The following is an 18,800-nucleotide window of genomic DNA, read 5'->3' on the forward strand; positions in this document are numbered from 1 at the left end:
GCTCCCGGGGAAGGGCAGAGGCCGATCAGCATTCTCTACGACACCCACGCAGAAGAGCTCTCCTTCCCGCAGATCTATCTCGGCCACCCCCGATACATCAAGCCGGAGGCGAGACCGAGCGTCACCTCGATGGCCGCGTCGGAAATTTGCCGTAGCGACAGACGAGGAGCGCTACCGGATCACGTCCTCTACATGGGCGCGAAGGTGATACGCTATCGCGTCGGCGACAACATGAAGGCATTCTTCAAGAACGCCCCCGGATTGCAGGCGTTGACGAGAGAGGACGTGGAGAATCCCGAAAAGGTCCAGAACCTGGTAGAACGAGACCTGGGATTCATGAAGGGCGTGCCTAATAACGTACAATACTGGCACACCCGCAAGGGCGAGCTCTTTGCCATGATACGCCAATTGGGCAAGCCCACGGCGTTTCTCACCCTCTCGGCCTCAGAGATGCATTGGCCCGACCTCCTGAAGCTCCTGAAGAAACTAAAGGTTGCAAAGGACGAAGTCGACTACGACGAAGAGGAGATGGACAGGTACTATGCGGCCGTCCTGGTGAACGAGGACCCGGTGGTTTGCGCCATCTACTTTGAACATATGGTCAGAGTAATCATGCAGATACTTTGCAACAAACGCATAAGCCCCTTCCGGCCAAACCACGTCGTCGAATACTTCAAACGCATCGAATTCCAACACCGAGGCAGTGCTCACGCACACATTCTCCTCTGGCTTGCTAACGCGCCTAATGAACAGGTGGAGAACGGCGGGATGCCCGAGACGGTTGCTTTGCCCGAACGCATCCTGTCCCTGAACAACGAGGCCTTGGCCAGGCCCAGGTGCCAACGCCACGAGCACACCCACACGTGCTACAAGGGATCGAGGAAGACGTGTCGCTTCAACTTCCCCTTGTGGCCGATGCCTTGCACCGTGGTGTTGACTCCACTGGCCTCGCCAAAAAAGGAAGACCCCGAGGGCGCCAAGCACTTTGAAAACCTCAAGGCGACGAGGGATGCTCTGCACGACGTCTTGCAACACACGATTTACGCGTCGTTTGAATACATGTGGGAACAGCACGGCATCCGCGACTTTGGGCACTACCAGATGGTGATCCGAGCTGGCCTTACGAGGCTCACCCTGATGCTCAAGCGAGACCTGGACCAATGCAACGTCAACGCATTCAACCCGTGGATTGGCCACGTCCTCAACTCGAACATGGACCTGCAGATAATCCTGGACGTGTACGCCTGTGCCGCCTACGTGGTCGAGTACGTAAACAAGTCCAATCGTGGCGTCTCTTCCCTCAACCGAGCCCTCCGGGCCATCTTCGACGAAGACGCGGAGAACAAGCTGACGTACGAGCTGGCCCTACGCAAACTCGACGTGCGCGTCCTGAGCGGAATTGAAATGTCCGCACAAGAAGCGGCCTGGGTGTTGCTGCAGTTCCACATGAGCGAAACCAGCACGGACGTCATCTTCGTGAACACGGTGTGGCCCGAAGAGCGGATTCGCAGCAAGAAGACGAAGGACGAAATGGACAGGGAACACCTCGAAGCGACCAGCACCGACATTTGGCGGACGAGCGCTATCGACAAGTACGAAGAACGCCCTCCCGAGCTGGAAGACCTCACGCTGGCCGAATTCATGACCGAATACAGCTCAAAAGGCAAGCTGACTAAGCGCACGAAGAGGGCGATCCTCCGATGCCGCGACTACGACATCAACGACGTCGTCAACTACAAGAGGGAGCACGTGATGCTGTACGTGCCCTTTAGGAGGGAAAACGAGTTTCTAGATCGCAACAAGTTCGAGACCATCTTCGACGAAAACAAGGAGAGACTCATGGAGGTCAAGGTGAAGTTCAATAGCGGCGTAACCAGTGCCGAGCTTTTGGAATACGTCAAAAACATCAACGAGAGCATGGGAATAGAGGACGACGAGCGCGCGGTGGCCGCAGCGGAAGGAGAGGAGAGAGGCGCGACTCGGGCCAAAGTCGTGGTCGAGAACGACGACACCGATATCGTGCCCGAGAACGCGGTCGCGAGCGCCTTGGTCGCCTCGAACTGCCCCGCCGTGAAGAAGCGGGAAGACTGCATGCCGCTGGAAGACTTCTATGCGAGGATGAGGATGACTAACCACCGGCAGCGCATGATAATCGAGGAAGTGATTCATCGCCTCACGACCGAAGACTCCGAGCACCTCCGAATCTTCTTCACCGGTCCGGCCGGCTGCGGCAAGACCTTCACCCTCCACCTCATCATGGACGTCTACAACAGATACTGCAAAAGCAAGAAGATCGCTTACGGAGACGCCGAGATCTCGGGGGTTAACGCCTACGTCGCCTGCGCCACGACGGGCAAGGCCGCGGTCGCCTTAAACGGAGTGACCGTCCACTCGGCCTTCAAGATGGTCATGTCCAACACCCGCGAGGACAAGGGTCTCTCCGCGGCCGACCTAAACACGTTCAGAACCCTCTTCAAGGGAGTGAGATGCGTAATCATCGACGAGTTCAGCATGCTCTCCTCCGATTTGCTCCGGCAGGTCGACCGAAGGCTCCGCCAAATCAGGGCCGACAGGATGAGAGAGCCCTTCGGGGCCTTCGACGTCATTCTGTGCGGAGACATGAGGCAACTGCCATCCGTTAGAGCGTCCGAGGTGTACAAGCGACCCAAGTCCAGTGGAGCCGTGTTCAGCACCGAGGTCATGGCGTGGCATACCCTCGAATACTTCCCCCTGACTCAAGTGGTCCGCCAGAGCGACGTGGTCTTCTCCAACCTTCTAACCAAGATCGGAGACGGCGCCGTGCTGGAGGACATTGAAGTGGAGCTCCTCGAGTCCAGATTCGTCGACGCGGAAGAGGCGGGAAGTCGCTCCGAAGCCGTGCGGCTCTACTACAGCAATGCGGACGTCGATGCCTACAACGACTAGATCGCAAAGCGCTCCCAAGACAAGGTAGACCACCCGGCCAGAGATTTCATAACCGGGTATAGGTCCCAGGACGAAAAGGACGTGGCGGCCAGAGCGCTGGAAACGTCCGGCCGAGTCGAGACTGGGAATTTACCCGCGACCATTGCCCTGTGCGCAGAGAAACCGTACATAGAACTAAAGAACATAGAACATCGGTTATGTCTATGTTCTAAAGAACATAGACATAACCGATGGCCTGGTAAACGGAATGGTCGGGAAACTGAAGCTCATCGAGTGCGATGCACAGGGAGAGCCCTGCCGAGTCTGGCTGCGCTGCCCCCCTGGAGTTGGAATCTTGGCCAAGGCAAAGCTGGCCCAGCGCGGCTACAGACGAAACATGAATGCCTGGATACCCATCGACCTCATGTCCATGCAATTCCAGCTGAAGGGAAAACTGCTGAAACACATGTCGGTGAAACGCACCCAGTTCCCCCTGGTACCCGCAAGCGCGATGACGATTCACAAATCCCAGGGAGGAACCTTCGACGCGGTCGTCTACGAGTATGCGGCCAACCACCCCCAAAAGCTGGTCTATGTGGCCCTTAGCAGAGCCACGAGCCTGGAAGGCCTCTACTTGACCAACAAGGACGGCTGCCACAAGTTCACGCATAGAGGCCCAAACCCCGACAGGGCGCTTAAAGCAGAGTTTGAACGCTTACAGCAGCACCCTCTGGAAACGGCCTTTAGCCGCTGCGAAAGGCTAGTGGAGAAGAGCGCGGTCACCATAGCTACTCTAAACGTTAGATCGCTGCTCTTGCACAACTGCGAAATCACCTCGGATGCAATGCTCATGTCTGCGCATGCGCTGGTGTTTACGGAAACCGGGGTGGACAAAGACACTCCGGAGACGATTAAAGGCTTCACCCTGGTTGGTGCTGCGAAACGACCCGACCAAACCAGAAATGCCGGGGTGGCGATCTACGTCAGAGACCCCCTACGAGCTAAGGTCGTGACGCCGGCGGTGCCGATGCAGCGAGGAGAAGCTCTCTGCGTAGAGATCCCGGCTCTCGACTTGGTCGTCTCTGGTGTATACGTCGCGCCCCAAACGAGCAACGAAGATGCAATCAACATCATGGCAGACGGACTGCCGCCGCGCACCGACAAAAGAATGTTAGTCTGCACGGGAGACTTCAATAAGGACCCGGTGAGAGACAGGACGTTTCTGCAGGCCGTCGAAGAACGATATGCCCTCGGCTTGTGTCAACTACAGCCAAAGTCCACGACTCAGTGGGGAAACAGTTTAACATGGTGTTGTGTAGAAATGCTCAAAGACAATACAGAATAAGTGACGTGCAAACCAAGAGTCATGCATTTACGGACCATGAGAGTGTGTTTGTCGGGCTGCAAAGAATAAAGTACGACGATTAACCTAAAACCACGTCTCCGTTACTTAGCCCCATCCACACTGAGGCAGCTGCTTAACATGCTTCGCATCCACTGGGCTTAACCTTGATAAGCCTCCAATTTTTTTCATCCACTTTAATTTCTATTTACTTAATTCAATTAGGAACTACAAGTACATTGCCCTATGTTTTCACTGGTGTCAATTTGTTGGCTTCCTATGAGATGACTAACAAAAATCGGGCCCCTCGGTTCCCTTTATTCTCGTTCATTACATAACGAGGGTCCGGAATGTGGCAGCTGTGATGCCTTCAGGGAGCATGTGTAGGTTTATTGACCAGTTGCCTTGATCCAGAAAAATAACGTAGACGTGACGCCTGCGGCAGAAGGGATGCTCCATATACGCCGCCAAGGCCATGAGTGATGGCGTTGGCTAACAATTCCAGGGTTGGTTCTAGCAGATAAAAATAAATGTCCCAGAAAGTAGATGGGAAAACGGCGCCGGGGTGCCTCGACTGGTGAGAGCACCGCACGAATGATGCGAAGCCGTCGGTTCGTGCCCCACCAGCAGCCAGCTATTTTTTCACCCATTTTCAGTTCCATTTATTTATCATTTTTTAAAATTCAGTTAATAACAAGTAATTTCCCCTGTGGTTTCCTCGGCGTCATTGGGCGCGTTAAGTTGGCGCGCTCCGAAATCCGAAGGAGCGCGCCCCTGTGCGACGCCTCCGTAGCTGATGATGGCGATTTTCGCCGACTGATTTCGGGTTGTTTTGTCCACAGAACACCTATATAAACTTGGAGAAGGGAAACTGTACTCTCCACAGTGAAACGGAAATAAGAGTAGCGGTGGCGTTGCGAACCAAAGTATACGACCCAGAGATGGCACAGACAAAATCAAAACTACTGTCATCACCATTGCGTAATGAGCAATATGGCCGCTGCGGTAGCGGCTGGTGCGGCTCGTCGCGCTGCTCGCTCGCTGGTTCTGGGCGCTTTGTTACCGCATTCCGGATGGCAATCGTGTGTGCGGTGCTCTGACATGACTGCAGATATCTTTGTTATGACTCCAGGTGACCGAGAGGCCTCAGCTGGCAAAAAAAAAAAAGAAAACACTTGAAATAGGTAACTTTCTGTTTATTGAAACTGAGAATATAGAAGCATAGAAAGCACATAAAAGTTAAAATTGAGCGATGCTTTCCCGTCGTGTTTGGCATGCCGGTAAAGCAGGGAGAGCGATACTTCAGACAATGATATTTATGCTGCGCTAACCTCGTACTTGTAGTTGCGTACAGTGCTGCTTGACGTGTTTCATACTATACGTATATTGGCTGCCTTCGACGATTTCAGCTAGATTAAAAAATAAACATAAAGAGTGCTCACCAAATATGTACTGTCAACAAAATAAGCTCCAGCTGCAATGTCCCATTGTTTTCAGAACACATTGACGAGGGGTACGTAGTGTAGCGGAAAAGAAAAACGTTGTGCTATATTTTACAACACATATATTGTCTGCTCCTGACACATCTGGTGCATATTTAGTGTTCAGATGCGGAAGTAAACACTTTGACACAAATGGAGTACTCGTAGGAAACCAAAGAACGTTATGGAGACAACAGTGCTTATAAGGCCTTCTACAAATATTGCGTGAGTAAACAAGGACACTAAATAAACATCTAAGTATGCTCGCGGATCCTTGGAAAATGCAATTTACGGTTTCATGTTGAAAAAAAAAAGACATCTCGGTTTGTGTATTCAAACAAGGCAAAGAGGTGAACAAGGAAAGCCTCAGCCTGGATCCAGCGTTTCAACAAGCAAACATATTTGTGAGGGCCGTGAAGAAGACAAGTTCCCACGCCACGCTTGCTTGTCCACTGTTGATTGGCTGAATGGTAAATCAAACTTACTTCGAGGATATTTCAAAAACTTCTCGGGAAGACACTGTCCTCAGGTTTGTCACCTGCTGTTTGAAGAGAAAGAAAAATTGTTTTTAGTGATTCGTCTGTTTGAGAAGTGTGGAATCGGCCTATTGTGCGAACATACCTTTTCTCCTATTTCTTATGGTGCAGGGCAAGCCTAGTTATTGATTTCATGCAAACAGTACATTAACCATTAGCAATTAAAATATGTAAAATAATGCGCGTATCCATACCTAATTCTAATCATAGCACTTGTCATGTTAACATTCCCTTAGATTTCGTCATGTGATATAAATATCTTGCTGTACAAACAAATATAAATATAAATATCTTGCTGTACATTACAAACCACTAAAAGTGGACCATTAATATACAGTATGTCATTAACGACGCCAATCACATGCTCGGGTACTTACGGCGCAACTTTTCCAAAGCACCGTCTACATTAAAAGTACAGTTTTACAAGACTCTAATATGCTCAAAACTTGAATACGCATCTGCAATATGAGATCCCAGTTGGTTAATCGTATTACTTTACCTAAACTAGTAAAAATACTCCATTCGTTTCATTCTTTCTAATTATAAGCGTACTGCGAGCATAACCTCAATTAGAGCTAGCACTTATTCCACTAGCTAACCGCCACAAAGTCGCCCGTCCCTCCCTTTCGCTATTTCATAAAATTTTTCATCGCACCGCACTTCACGACGGCTTCATACTGCGGCCTCAATACATTTCAAAATGCGTCGATCATCGCAGTAAGGTAGGAATTGATTCATGTTACACGAAGTTTTTATTTCAATCGTTCATCCCCCGTACATCTCAGGAATGGAACTACCTACCCTGAAATATCGTAGCCATCATTGGTAACAAATTTTTTCGCAAAAGATTAGCTAACATTGTATAATCAGGAGAATTATTAAATTACCAGAACTTACCGCACTTGATTGTCTGTTTGCTTTACTCTGCTACTTTGTAACCACTCCCCTCTTTGATATCATATGGCCCTGAGGGCATTTAAATAAAAATAGAATAATAAAATTAATAGTGACTACCAGAGTTTCAGTCAACATGAAGTATCACTTCCTCAAGATTTCATTGAGCGCATTTGACCGTTTTAAAATGCTTTGCATTTTCGTGTAACAAATCGTTAGTTGTGAGGGAGCATGTGGAACTCGGTGGTAATGCCTATCAAGCTAATTAGCAAAGAGCAGATGACAGAGTTTGTGCTTGAGCAAGTAGGAACTTGCTGTATTTTTTCTCTTCTGATCGTCATGGCTATAATGACTAGAAAAGAAATAACTTGGGACTCAACATGTTACTTCTCCGTTTGTCATAAAACGCCCTTAAAAGAAAATAAGCTTGTACGCAAAATTTTAGCATACCCGCTGGGCACGACACAAAACTGTAGACTTTTGCTTTCTTCATAGGGCTCACGCCCCTCTGCCTACTAAACTTCCAAACATTCCATGGTGAGGCACATATAGCTCAAGAGGACCTGTCGCCATTATGGTGACCGTTGAGCTTCTTATGGCTTAGCATGGGCAGCTTGCATATTAAATAATCTCTCTCTTGTCCGTCTTCCTGAAAAGAGAAATGATGAAGTCATGACAAACATGCGAACAAAATATGGTGAAACAAAAGTTAGTCCAATAAATGAAAGAAATCACGGTTCTAGTTGGTGTTCAGAAACATACCTTGTGAGGATTTTGGCCCTTGATGTTACTGCCATTGGTGACACATTCACTGCTGACTTGTACGTCCAAAGACAACAGAGTCCAAAGGGGTGAACAACTGTGAGCAGCGTCTTGGAGGCTGGAGTCGAAAAAAAGAAGACCCTGAATTACTATGGTGTAAGCGGGAGTTAGTCTGTGATCCATGTACACTAAGAACAGCGCACAAAACGCTCCATGACAAAAAAGCGCGCATGCACACACACACACACACACACACACACACACACACACACACACACACACACACACACACACACACACACACACACACACACACACACACACACACACACACACACACACACACACACACACACACACACACACACACACACACACACACACACACACACACACACACACACACACACACACACACGCACGCACGCACGCACACACACGCACGCGCGCACACACACACACACACACACACACACACACACACACACACACGCACACACGCACACGCACACGCACACACACACACACACACACACACACACACACGCACACACACGCACACACACACAAACACACGTCTGCCACTAATGTGCAGTGAATTTATGGCAGTGTATCATTTATGCAGGAACAGCCAAAACTATTTGTTATTTATGCTGTACTCCGTGTTAGGAATTTTAGCAACGTGACAAAATAATAAGAGCCTCGTTTGAATTGCCTTTGAAGCGCAGTAACTTTATAACAATTATCATTTTACACTTTAACGAAATCACTATATGTAGGAATCTCTTTTATCCGCCTCGCACGCAAAGAAATTCGAAGTTGAGAATGCGAAGCAATGACTTTTTACTCACCGGTGCACAAGCCCAGAGGCTTCAAGGTGAATCCGCATTCGTGGGTGGCCTCCTAGCAGACTGAGCTTGGTTCCAGCGATGGATTTTCACGCTGGCCAGCACATTTCTCTAAAGCAACACGTAATTACACGGCCAGACGCGGCACACCACTGACGACGGCAGCCGTGCAGCCGTTATGCCAGTGAAACGCCGCAGCTGATGAAGGAAGGAAGGAAGGAAAACTTTATTTGGTCCTGCAAGTAGTGATAATTAATCACTAAGCGGGCCGCTCCCACGTCGGGACCGGAAGGCCAAGCCTCACGGCCACGTCGTGAGCCTGCTGGACAGCCCAGAATTGTTCATCCAGGTCCGGGCTGCGAAGCGCAGCCTCCCACCTAGACGCATCCTTGATCGCCGAGTCTTCAATTCTTTCACAAGACCACAGCATGTGTTCGAGCGTGGCTAAAGCACCACAACCTTGGCAATAAGGCTCTGTATACGTCTCTGGATAAAACACGTTCAGTCTCCGTGGGCAAGGCAAGGTAGTAAGCGTAATGTAAGTGCCTGAGCCCTGTTTAGTTTAGGATGCGGCACACTGTAAACCCTGCGATTAAGAAGTTAATACTTCGTGATTTCATTGTATGTGGAAGGGGAGTCTCTGTTCTCGGGGTATACCGCCACGCCGTTGCGCGGGGCAGAGCGGAGGGTAAGATCTCGCGCTGCCTCATGAGCGGACTCATTGAGATTCGCAGGGGCGCCCGCTGATGAAGTTCACCGTCTTTAAAAAGGTTTGCTTGGTGGCGGCTATCGAATAGTGTATGTATAAACTAGCTGAGATATTATTGTTATCTAATTAAAACAAACCTGCGTGACCCTGCTCGAAGGAAATCATCACCCCGTTCGCAAATATTACCGCCGTACAATTTGAATCGATAAGTGGTACGGACTGCAAGCGATACCAGTGGGCTGCTGCTTGTCACACGTCAGTGAGGTCTCAAAAACCTTTATTCAAGTAATAAAGTACAGACTTTAATAACCCAAGTCCAATAAACAATGTTCTGGTTATTTGTAAAATAATGACATGTTAACTATGTTTCTCGGTTATTATATGTACATTTCTAAACCGAATATTTGAAAAACTAGCGGCCCTTTATACGAACTGTCTATCGACTTCAATGGCCCCAGAACACTGGAAGAACGCGCTGGCTCCAGGTTAGCGAGGCAGTCGCGCCACACTTCGCTCCGTTTGCAACGTCCCGCACGAGACAGATTGTCCGCGCCAGCTAATATATCGCGAAATGAAAACGCGCCCAAATTTCACGTGGGGGAGTAACCGTCGGTGAATTTTAAACTTCCCTATCACCGGGATCGGCACACGAGAACGGGTAGACATCCGATAAAAACTGGGTAAACTCGGACGAATCTTCGCAAGAATTCTTCACATTAAAAAGTCGCAGTTTCGCCCGAAAGGCGAAGCATCGATTCCATACGAAGCAAGGATAGTAGTTTTATCGAACGTATAAACTTGTAAAGACTCGTTTACTAACTAAATTAACCACGGTGTCAGCGCGCACAGGCAAACATGCACACATCAAGCTCGATGATCGCTGTATGATCGGCAGCAGCAGCGAGAGAAGTGACATTTGTGCTGTCTATCGCTTCAACGCAAACTGAGCCGCGAGAACACAGCACACGCAAAACATATTGGGGCGAGGACTTGCGCAGTCGCCATCTGCCGGAAGCGCCTCCCTTGCGTAGCACGAGGCATCACGCGGCGCGCTCCTCATAGGTTTCGTTGACGGCGCTCAACAAAGAACACCACGCGGCAGCCCTCCTTGACATTCATGTAAATACTCTCAAAACAATGGAAATTTTTGACTGTAGATATAATAATTTTGGGCAAACTGAAAGCACCTAATCGTTTACAAACGCTCTCTCTTTACCGAATGCGTACAATGAACGCCACTGCGCGCGGTCGCCGTGATGGAGTCTCCCGAACCGGCTTCTTGCGTGAAAGGTAGGCAAACGCTGAGAGTAAACTATGTGAAACATGTTCTTATAGTAGGCTGTCTGTATAACCAAATGGAGCATAAGCGAATGAAGCCTCAATGCAGCGATCGCACGGGTTCGCAGCGACCGACTGCGCGTCTGCGTGCATGTCCGCGCACAATGTTTTGCTTTCGCTGCCAGCGCGTTTTCGCACCGTTCCGTGAGGTTTAGGCCGCAGCATATGAGCATTTGACAGCACACTAGCAACCATTGTTGCGTGGACGCTATCAGAACTGTTCAAAAATAATTTTGTTATAGAGACTTCGACGCCTACGGCGACTGTCATATGCCGTCGCGACGATTCAATCTATTCTTGTCTTCCAAATTCTTGGACATTTCAATATTACTTCTCAAGTTACGTCGCACTGTATGTTTATTGGTCTTCTCAGCGTGCGATTTCCCTCTGGTTCTTTTTCGTAATCCAGTGCATTAATTGATAACACAAACATGCCCATATGCCATGACTTTCTTTAATGTGCGTCTTACAGCTCCCTTTCCGTTCCAGTGAACTTGCCATTATCTAGCATCAACAAGTTCATAGGCCAAACCGTCCTGACATTAGCCGGGCAGCGGGCGCGGGCGCGCGTCTCAGTTCGCGTTTTCTGCTACTCACCGAACATCGTATTACCGGCGCCGTAGCAGAAATGTTCCTCGCGTCTGTGCTTGTTGCATACCCAAGTTGTAGCCAGTGGCGTAGCCAGAAATTTCGTTCGGGGGGGGGGGGGGGGACTCACAAGGCAGCTCGGCCTCCTCCTAAGAGGAAACATTATGTCGGATGCTCCTATCTAAATGCATGTAGAAGGAGAATTCTTTTTTCTCGGCAACCACTTCACCAAATTTGATGAGGTTTATTGCATTTGAAAGAAAAACTTAAATTCTAGTGATTGTTTGTTTCGAATTTTCGATTTAGGTCGTCAATATTTTATTGAAAAGTGGCAAAAATCGAAAATTTTTGGAAAACGAAACAATGAAGTTTAGAACTCTGTAAATCGGCAATGAAAATTGATATCACAATTCTGTGAATTGCACATAATAGTACATGTACAGCGGACAAAATTGATGTTAAACATTAGTCTCAAAAGATTAAGTATTATGGAAATACGGCTTTTGCAGATCCCTTGTACGTACCAATTCACATAGTATACAAATAGACATATGGAATTTGTCCGCTTTGAATGGTGTAATGGATGCCGTTTACAGAACCGCAATATCTGTTTTTGATGCAGAGCTATTAATTTGTAAACTTCGTGCTTCTATATTTTTCTAAGTTTCGAATTTTTCAAACTATTTTAAACAAAGCTCGGGCCCTAAATCGAAATTCCGCTTCCAACAGACACTAGAATTTAACTTACTCTCTCAAATGCAACAGATTTCATTAACATCGATCCAGCGGTTATCTCACAAAAGCGTTTCTGCGTTTTACATGTATCTGAATAGGCCACGTCGGAGTTGGGCCCGAGCTAAAGCTTCCTCTTCAGCAATTTGCCTAGGGAACAAATACATGAATAATAACTGCATTGTGATCGCCAAAGATGCTGCAAACGAATTCTTGAACGCTACGCACTGTCAGTAAAAGTAAAATATGTATTCTTTTATTAAATATTATACTCGTATGTGCCAAAAATTGTGCCCAACATAACTTGTGTCAATGCTTCCATGTTTTTTGTCTATTCAGTAAGTAAATAAAATATCACACGAACTTTAGAACGACAACAATTCGAAACCAGCAAAGCAGCGCATGCCGCTGATATGAAAAATGTAGAGGCCATGAAATGAACAAGTTGAGGACAAATATGTTAATGAAACTTTGTCATTCAAGATCCTTGTTTACATTCTTGTACATATGCAACGGCCAGTGAAAAATATCAATGACGCTGTCATTTGTTCCAATGTATTACGCAGGAGCAGCTGTCACCGGTCATGTATCGTGAGTAATTGCACCGAAATTATAGTCGCAACAGAGAGTACGTATAAGAAGCAGGAGTTCTGCAGAATATACGAGGGCGAGTAAAATGAAAGTGAGCCAATGCGGATATATGACAAACGGGGTACATTATTTAAAGGTAGCCTCCATGAGCATTTAGACGTTTGTCCTATTGACTAACGAGTCGCGTAATTCCCGTCTCATAAAACTCCTGGGGTTGTTGCTTCAAAACGTCTGCAACTGACTTTCACGTCATCGTCTGAGACGAATTTGGTTCCCTTGAGCTGTTCTTTCGGTTGCCCCAAAATGTGGAAGTCGCAAGGCGACAGGTCTGCGCTGTATGGCGGATGTTGCAGCGTTTCCCGCTTGAACTTTGCCAGTTTTGTATTAACCACATCAGCGACGTGGGGACGGGCATTGTCGTGGAACAAGATGACCCCATTCGTCAATTGTTCACGTAGTTTGTTCTTGATTGCGACACGCGGCCGATCCGGCGTTTCACAATATCCGAAACGATTGATAGTCTCTCAAAATTTAGCAAATTCTATCAGCAATGGCTCCTGACGATCAAAAAATGAAAGTCAACACCTTTCCGGTGGAAATGACGGCCTTTGATTTTTTTGGGGGGCTGGTGAATTCGAATGTTTTCATTATAAGCTTTGCTGCCGTGTTTCAGGCTCGTAGTAGTGGCATGATGGTTCGTCTCCGATCACAATTGCAGACAAGAAATCATCACCCTTATTGTAATACCAGATCATATGAGTAAAGGCAGCGCCGAACTTCTCCGTATTCTGGCGGTGGTTCAAAATCTTGAGCATCCATTGCGCACACAAGAGCCGATAAGCGAGATGTTCATGAATTATGGCGTGAATGGTGATGGTGAACCGAACCGTGACTGATGTTCACACGCTCTGCCAGTTCATCGATGCTTATCCTGCGTTCTTGTGTCATCAGCTCATCAACCTTTGCACTATTGTTAGGGGTGATCGCATGACGGCTTTGGTCCGGTCTGGGATCGTCTTTGCAACTTTCACGGCCTTCTTTGAACCATTTGTTCTAACGCTTCACAGTGGCCAATGAAATGCAATGTTCAATGTACACGGCAGCCATACGGTGACTAATTTCTTTTTGGGAAACACTTTCAGCTATCAAAAACCTCACGGCACCACGCTGCTCAACTTCTGGAGCGTCCATTACGTCACGAAACCATGTTCAACCCAGTGTATGGGAGCATAAAGAACATTTATCCTCACCTGCGTGTCACTTTTGTAAATGAGAGATGCCTGTCTGCTACGCGTAGGTCTTGCAGATAATGAACAGAACCATAATTGCGCAGGGTGGGTAGGCTCACTTTCATTTGACTCGCCCTGGTACATTAGAAATGCGAAGATACAATGGAATATACAAATGCGAAAATACAGCTTGGTAAAGGGCAAAAAAGTGTCACCGGAAACAAAGTTCACTGCACGTATGCACAACACCTCGCAACAAGATATCTAAGCATACCTATAAGTCTCCAATAAATCTACGTATCTAAGAAAAAGTCCCGGTATATAATGGGTCAAACAAGGCAAATAAACATGTTGCGCAATCACAAATTCACAGAATCTTAGATCCGTCCCCCATTCCATCCACTCCCTCCAATGTATCGCGCGCGACGGAAAGCGGCGCGCTTCCTCCCCGCTTTTCTCCCTTGCGCACGCAAGACTGAGCCACCATCGTCGGCTCACCCATGCCTCCTTACGCTTTCACTCGCACATACAGCATGCGGCACGTGGCCACGACGTTATCGCCCTTGGACTTTATGCGGAACATGAGGGCGACGGCGACGGCAGGAATGCGCCTAGAGTGTCCATATAACTGCTATCGCAATAATATAATAAGAGTATCCGTCAGCTGAAGCGTCCCATGGCCCATTACTTTCCGCAAAAGAAGTAGCAAAATAGAACTTTCACCATGCGACAATTCGCTGCGCCGCAACAACGTCTTTTCTTTTTCCTTTAGTGGGGTGGGGGCACCGTAATGAAAAAAAAAATGCGAAGGAAAGTACGTTGGTCACAATCGAATGCCTACTTTGGGCAACTAATGTGGCTATTAAAGGAATATTGAAGAAAACACGAGACGCTTGGTCCACGAAGAACCATGCGCATACTGCTCGGTATCCTACTCCGGCCAGACAAGACTTTCTGGAGAGGTTGCGCTCAAGCTAATGCGGTGCAATCCGTCGAGTCCCCACAATGATGGCGGCGAGCGACCATTGTTTCTTTTTCTCGTCTGCTAGTGTCCGAAATTCTGCCAGGAGAGAATGTACTCGGCCAGAAAAAACCGAACGCGCACCGAAGTGCGCCGCGCGGTGGTCGGGGCAACACGAGAAAAACGCATGCGCTCTGACTGGCTCTGGCAGCCTGCGGGTAGGGGAGCGAGAACAAAAAAATTGAAGAGGCTCAATGTGGTCCTCGCGATTAAAACTCAAAGTAGAAAAAATTAATAAGAACGTAGTTACCTTGGCTGGCTTTAGTGTCTTCACCGGATGCTTTGGCGCAGGTGAAAAAAAAATTGATATTTTTTTATGTGACATGACGGCACGAATGAACCACCATAACGCTTCGTCTCATCGGGCCTTGCCGCGTGCTTTGTCAGCTTCTCTGATAGTGTGTTGATTTGGCTTCTCTAGTTGTAAGGCCCGACGTACCACTTTGGAAGAGTTAATGAACCTTTGGCGTCCAATATTTATGGGAACATCAAACTTACAAAGTTACGCAATTGAAAATCTAAAGCACACGTTTGGAAATGTCAATGCACCTTTCACAACAGAAGTTTATGAGAACTTTACACCCATAAGGTTTCGGAATTGACATCCACGCGCTCCGTAGATTCCATGATTGAGTGTAGATTCCGCGGCCTCCTCGAGATGCCGCGGCGAGCCCGTTCGCCATCATAACGTCCTTGAAACTTTGTGCTCGGATGGGGCTGCTTGCATTATGTAACTCCCGGTGCATGGGCGTTGCCGCGAAATCCAGCCCGAGTTCGCAATTTTTGCGGTGAAATGGCTTTTCGAGCGTGAAAAAGACGTTCTAGACAAAATCCAGAATGATTTCCGGCGCCGGGGTTGCTTTGGTCGGCGGTGCATGGACAGCACGAAAAAATTTCGGGGGGGGGGGGGCAGAAGCCCCATAAGCCCCCACCCCCGCCCCCTGGCTACACCCCTGGTTGTAGCCGATGGCTGTTTGCCGGGTCTAAGTTTCGCGAGCCAAGCTTCACGCAGCTCCTTGCCCTGCGGCTAAGTGTGAATAAGGCTGACAGCGGGCTCCGTTGCGTACGTCCGGCACTGCGGCACCGAGCAGTAGCCTACCATGCGGCACGCCTCCAAAGGCAGCCACTACCTATCATAGTACTTTCAGATGTTGTCAAGCAGACACCCAAGGCGGTAAAGCCTCACCCCTTAATCAGAACCGCAGCGCAGGTGGGACTTTAAACTTTCGTTTTCAGCTCGCTTCGGCGCTTCCGAAACAGGAGACGCGGCCGCTGAGTCTACGTGATTTTTCATGGCCCGTCGCGCCGACGGTGGCGCCAGCTTTTTCAGCGGTGGAGCTCGCCCCCAATACGAGCCTTTGGTCTAAAAGCACTGCCGGAAGCTCTGCGCCAAAAGCAGATCGCTTTCAAGATCAAGCCGACGCGGTCGCGCGTTGCTGGGCCGAAGCGCAATGATCCTCCCTGCCTCCCCCCCCCCCCCGGTTCCGTGCGCGCGACGAAAGACGGCGCGCCTTCGCCCCGCTTTCCTCCCTTGAGCGCGAGAGATTGAGCCCACCCTTGTACGCTTTCACTTGCACACACAGCATACGGCGCGCGGCGACGGTTTTATCGGTCTTGGTCTTTATACGGAACATTACGGCGGCGGCAAAAATGTGCCTGGAGTGTCCATGGAATTGCTATCGCAATAAAATCAGCAAATGCCACTCACCGGCGAGCGCGTAGAACGTGGGCAGCCAGTCGGTGATGTGCATGAGTTGCTGAGAGACCCGGCGGCTCTTGTCCAACAGCGGCGACCACAGGAAAGCGGCCGCTCTGGATCCGCCCTCCCAGGGTGAGGACTTTGCCCCGCGTAGCGGCCAGTTCATGCCACGGGAGGCCATGTAGCCCCAGGGCACGCCACCGTTGTCCGAACTGAAGACGATCACGCTGTTCTGTAGCATTCCGGCTTCGCCCAGCGCTCGCATCACGCTTCCGACGGCCTCGTCGAGTGAGTCAACCATTCCTAGATGCACGGGAATGCATTCGCCCGAAACGCACACTGACAGGATGTTCAATGCGTTAGGGCCAAAGTGATCGTGATTTAGTATAACAATGTTCATTGTTATCGCCCCGCCTTCAAATCCACTTCCAGATGGTATGTTACAAGTTGGCTAAGGAGGCCGCTAAGGTCTGGTTTCACCCTCTAATGCTTGTAATACTGGCGCACCTACGGCTATAAGTGTCCACATAAGGGATTATGATTTATGCTGTCAATTTTTTGTAGATATCATGAAAGAGCAAAATTTACGGTCGATAAACAGCCTCTTTAGAACGGTGCGGTTTCGTGGCAAAGGCACAAAACAAAAATTTCACGTACCGTCTGTTGTGTAGCCTTCGAGATAAAACGTATTAATTCATATTATGCAAAATTAATGGAACGTGGATTTTGAAAACTACTCTTTAGACAATGGTTCATTCATATTAAATGTATTTAAATTTTAAAAGCGCTATCAAAATTGTCGTGCCATGGCCAGCGCTTACCGGCGTAGATAGTCCGGTTCTTTTCACCGATATAAGGAAACTTGTCCACATTCTTTTTCTGCGACTGAAGTGGGTCATCATCATTTCCGGAATGAACCGCCTGTTGGCTGAGATACAGGAACTGAGGCTGCAAGGGGAGAGAAAAACCTAAGAGAGCGCGGATGTCGATGAACAATAAAGCGGCTACGTTTAAGAAATTTCACACATCATATTTACATTATATACTTCTTTAAATCCGACGCATCAGCGATGGCAATGAAATACGCCCACGCGGAAAGAAATCGTTTGCGCAGTCTATACTGCTTCAACATCGTTTTCTCTGTTCAATTGACCCCGTATTAAAATCACGATTAGATTCCTTGGGACAATGTATCATCGACTTCGTCTGAACGCCGCATTCATCTGTGCCGTCTTGGATTGACCATCAATCCGTATTCTAACTGTGGCGCGTTGGAAACCGTGGAACACATTTTGTTTGCACGTCCAGCTTACAAAGGCAGAATGACTTGTTGTTTCAGTGCAACTAGCTCTCCTGGAACATTATGCGAAAATAGAACGGCCCACGAGGAGCAACGAGGATCAAGGAAAGACGACACACGACGCTTTGTCGTGAACTCAGTGCTCGACTTGTAACTTGAGAAAAGCAGCGAAAACAATTGAGACGTCATTGCTCAACTTTATCACGCCACGTCCTCCAGCTTTGGCGATTAAAACTCCGTGCGGTAATGATTACCTTGGACTTGTCCAAGTTCTGGATGAGGCGCACTGCTTTCTCGGCGAACAGCTCGGTGCCGTACACTCCCGTGGCGTCCTCTGCGGGCTCCGTGCCGTTCCAGAGGTCGAGACCCGAAATTTCTTTTCCATCCTGAAGACGTTGATTTGAGCGTTTTTTTTCAAATTTCTGGTATATACATTTGTGGAACAATCACAGTTATTTTGGGTCCCTCGTTTACTGATCTACCAAGTTAAGTGCCAAAAACGACTCGTATCGTTATTTGGGAAGTTGCGTAACGACGCGTGATCACCAGTCCCGTACAACAGCAAAAAGCGCAGGATGCTGCGGTTCTGGACGTACTGCATGCGCCCACCACGGAAGGTTAGAAAAACACCCACATAAGCATAGCTGAGAAGTGGCTCCGTCAGGTGGTTAGACTGATAATGGTAGAAGCGTCATTCAAAACACACGGAATCATTCTCCACTTCTGGCACCGTTTCCGCTACTTCTTTCTAAATAAATAGATGTTGATTCATAAATAGTTTCACAAGCAACTGTTAAATTTGTTAATTTTCGTTTTTCCTTCCTGT

At 48.4% G+C, this 18,800-nt stretch overlaps 1 protein-coding gene across 3 annotated transcripts in view; it reads right to left on the reverse strand.

Moving 5' to 3' along the window:
- LOC142571363 (arylsulfatase B-like) overlaps positions 1-18,800 on the reverse strand; it is a 132,269-nt gene that overhangs the window by 26,104 nt on the left and 87,365 nt on the right. For all 3 annotated transcript variants that reach the window (XM_075679647.1, XM_075679649.1, XM_075679648.1), the window contains exons 7-9: positions 18,229-18,360; positions 17,496-17,622; positions 16,684-16,977 (exon numbers count right to left, since the gene is read on the reverse strand). In XM_075679647.1, coding sequence (XP_075535762.1) covers positions 16,684-16,977; positions 17,496-17,622; positions 18,229-18,360 — 553 coding nt within the window. The remainder of the gene's footprint in view (positions 1-16,683; positions 16,978-17,495; positions 17,623-18,228; positions 18,361-18,800) is intronic.

Source organism: Dermacentor variabilis, chromosome 2 (genome assembly GCF_050947875.1).
Source record: "Dermacentor variabilis isolate Ectoservices chromosome 2, ASM5094787v1, whole genome shotgun sequence".
NCBI classification, from domain to species: Eukaryota; Metazoa; Arthropoda; class Arachnida; order Ixodida; family Ixodidae; genus Dermacentor; species Dermacentor variabilis.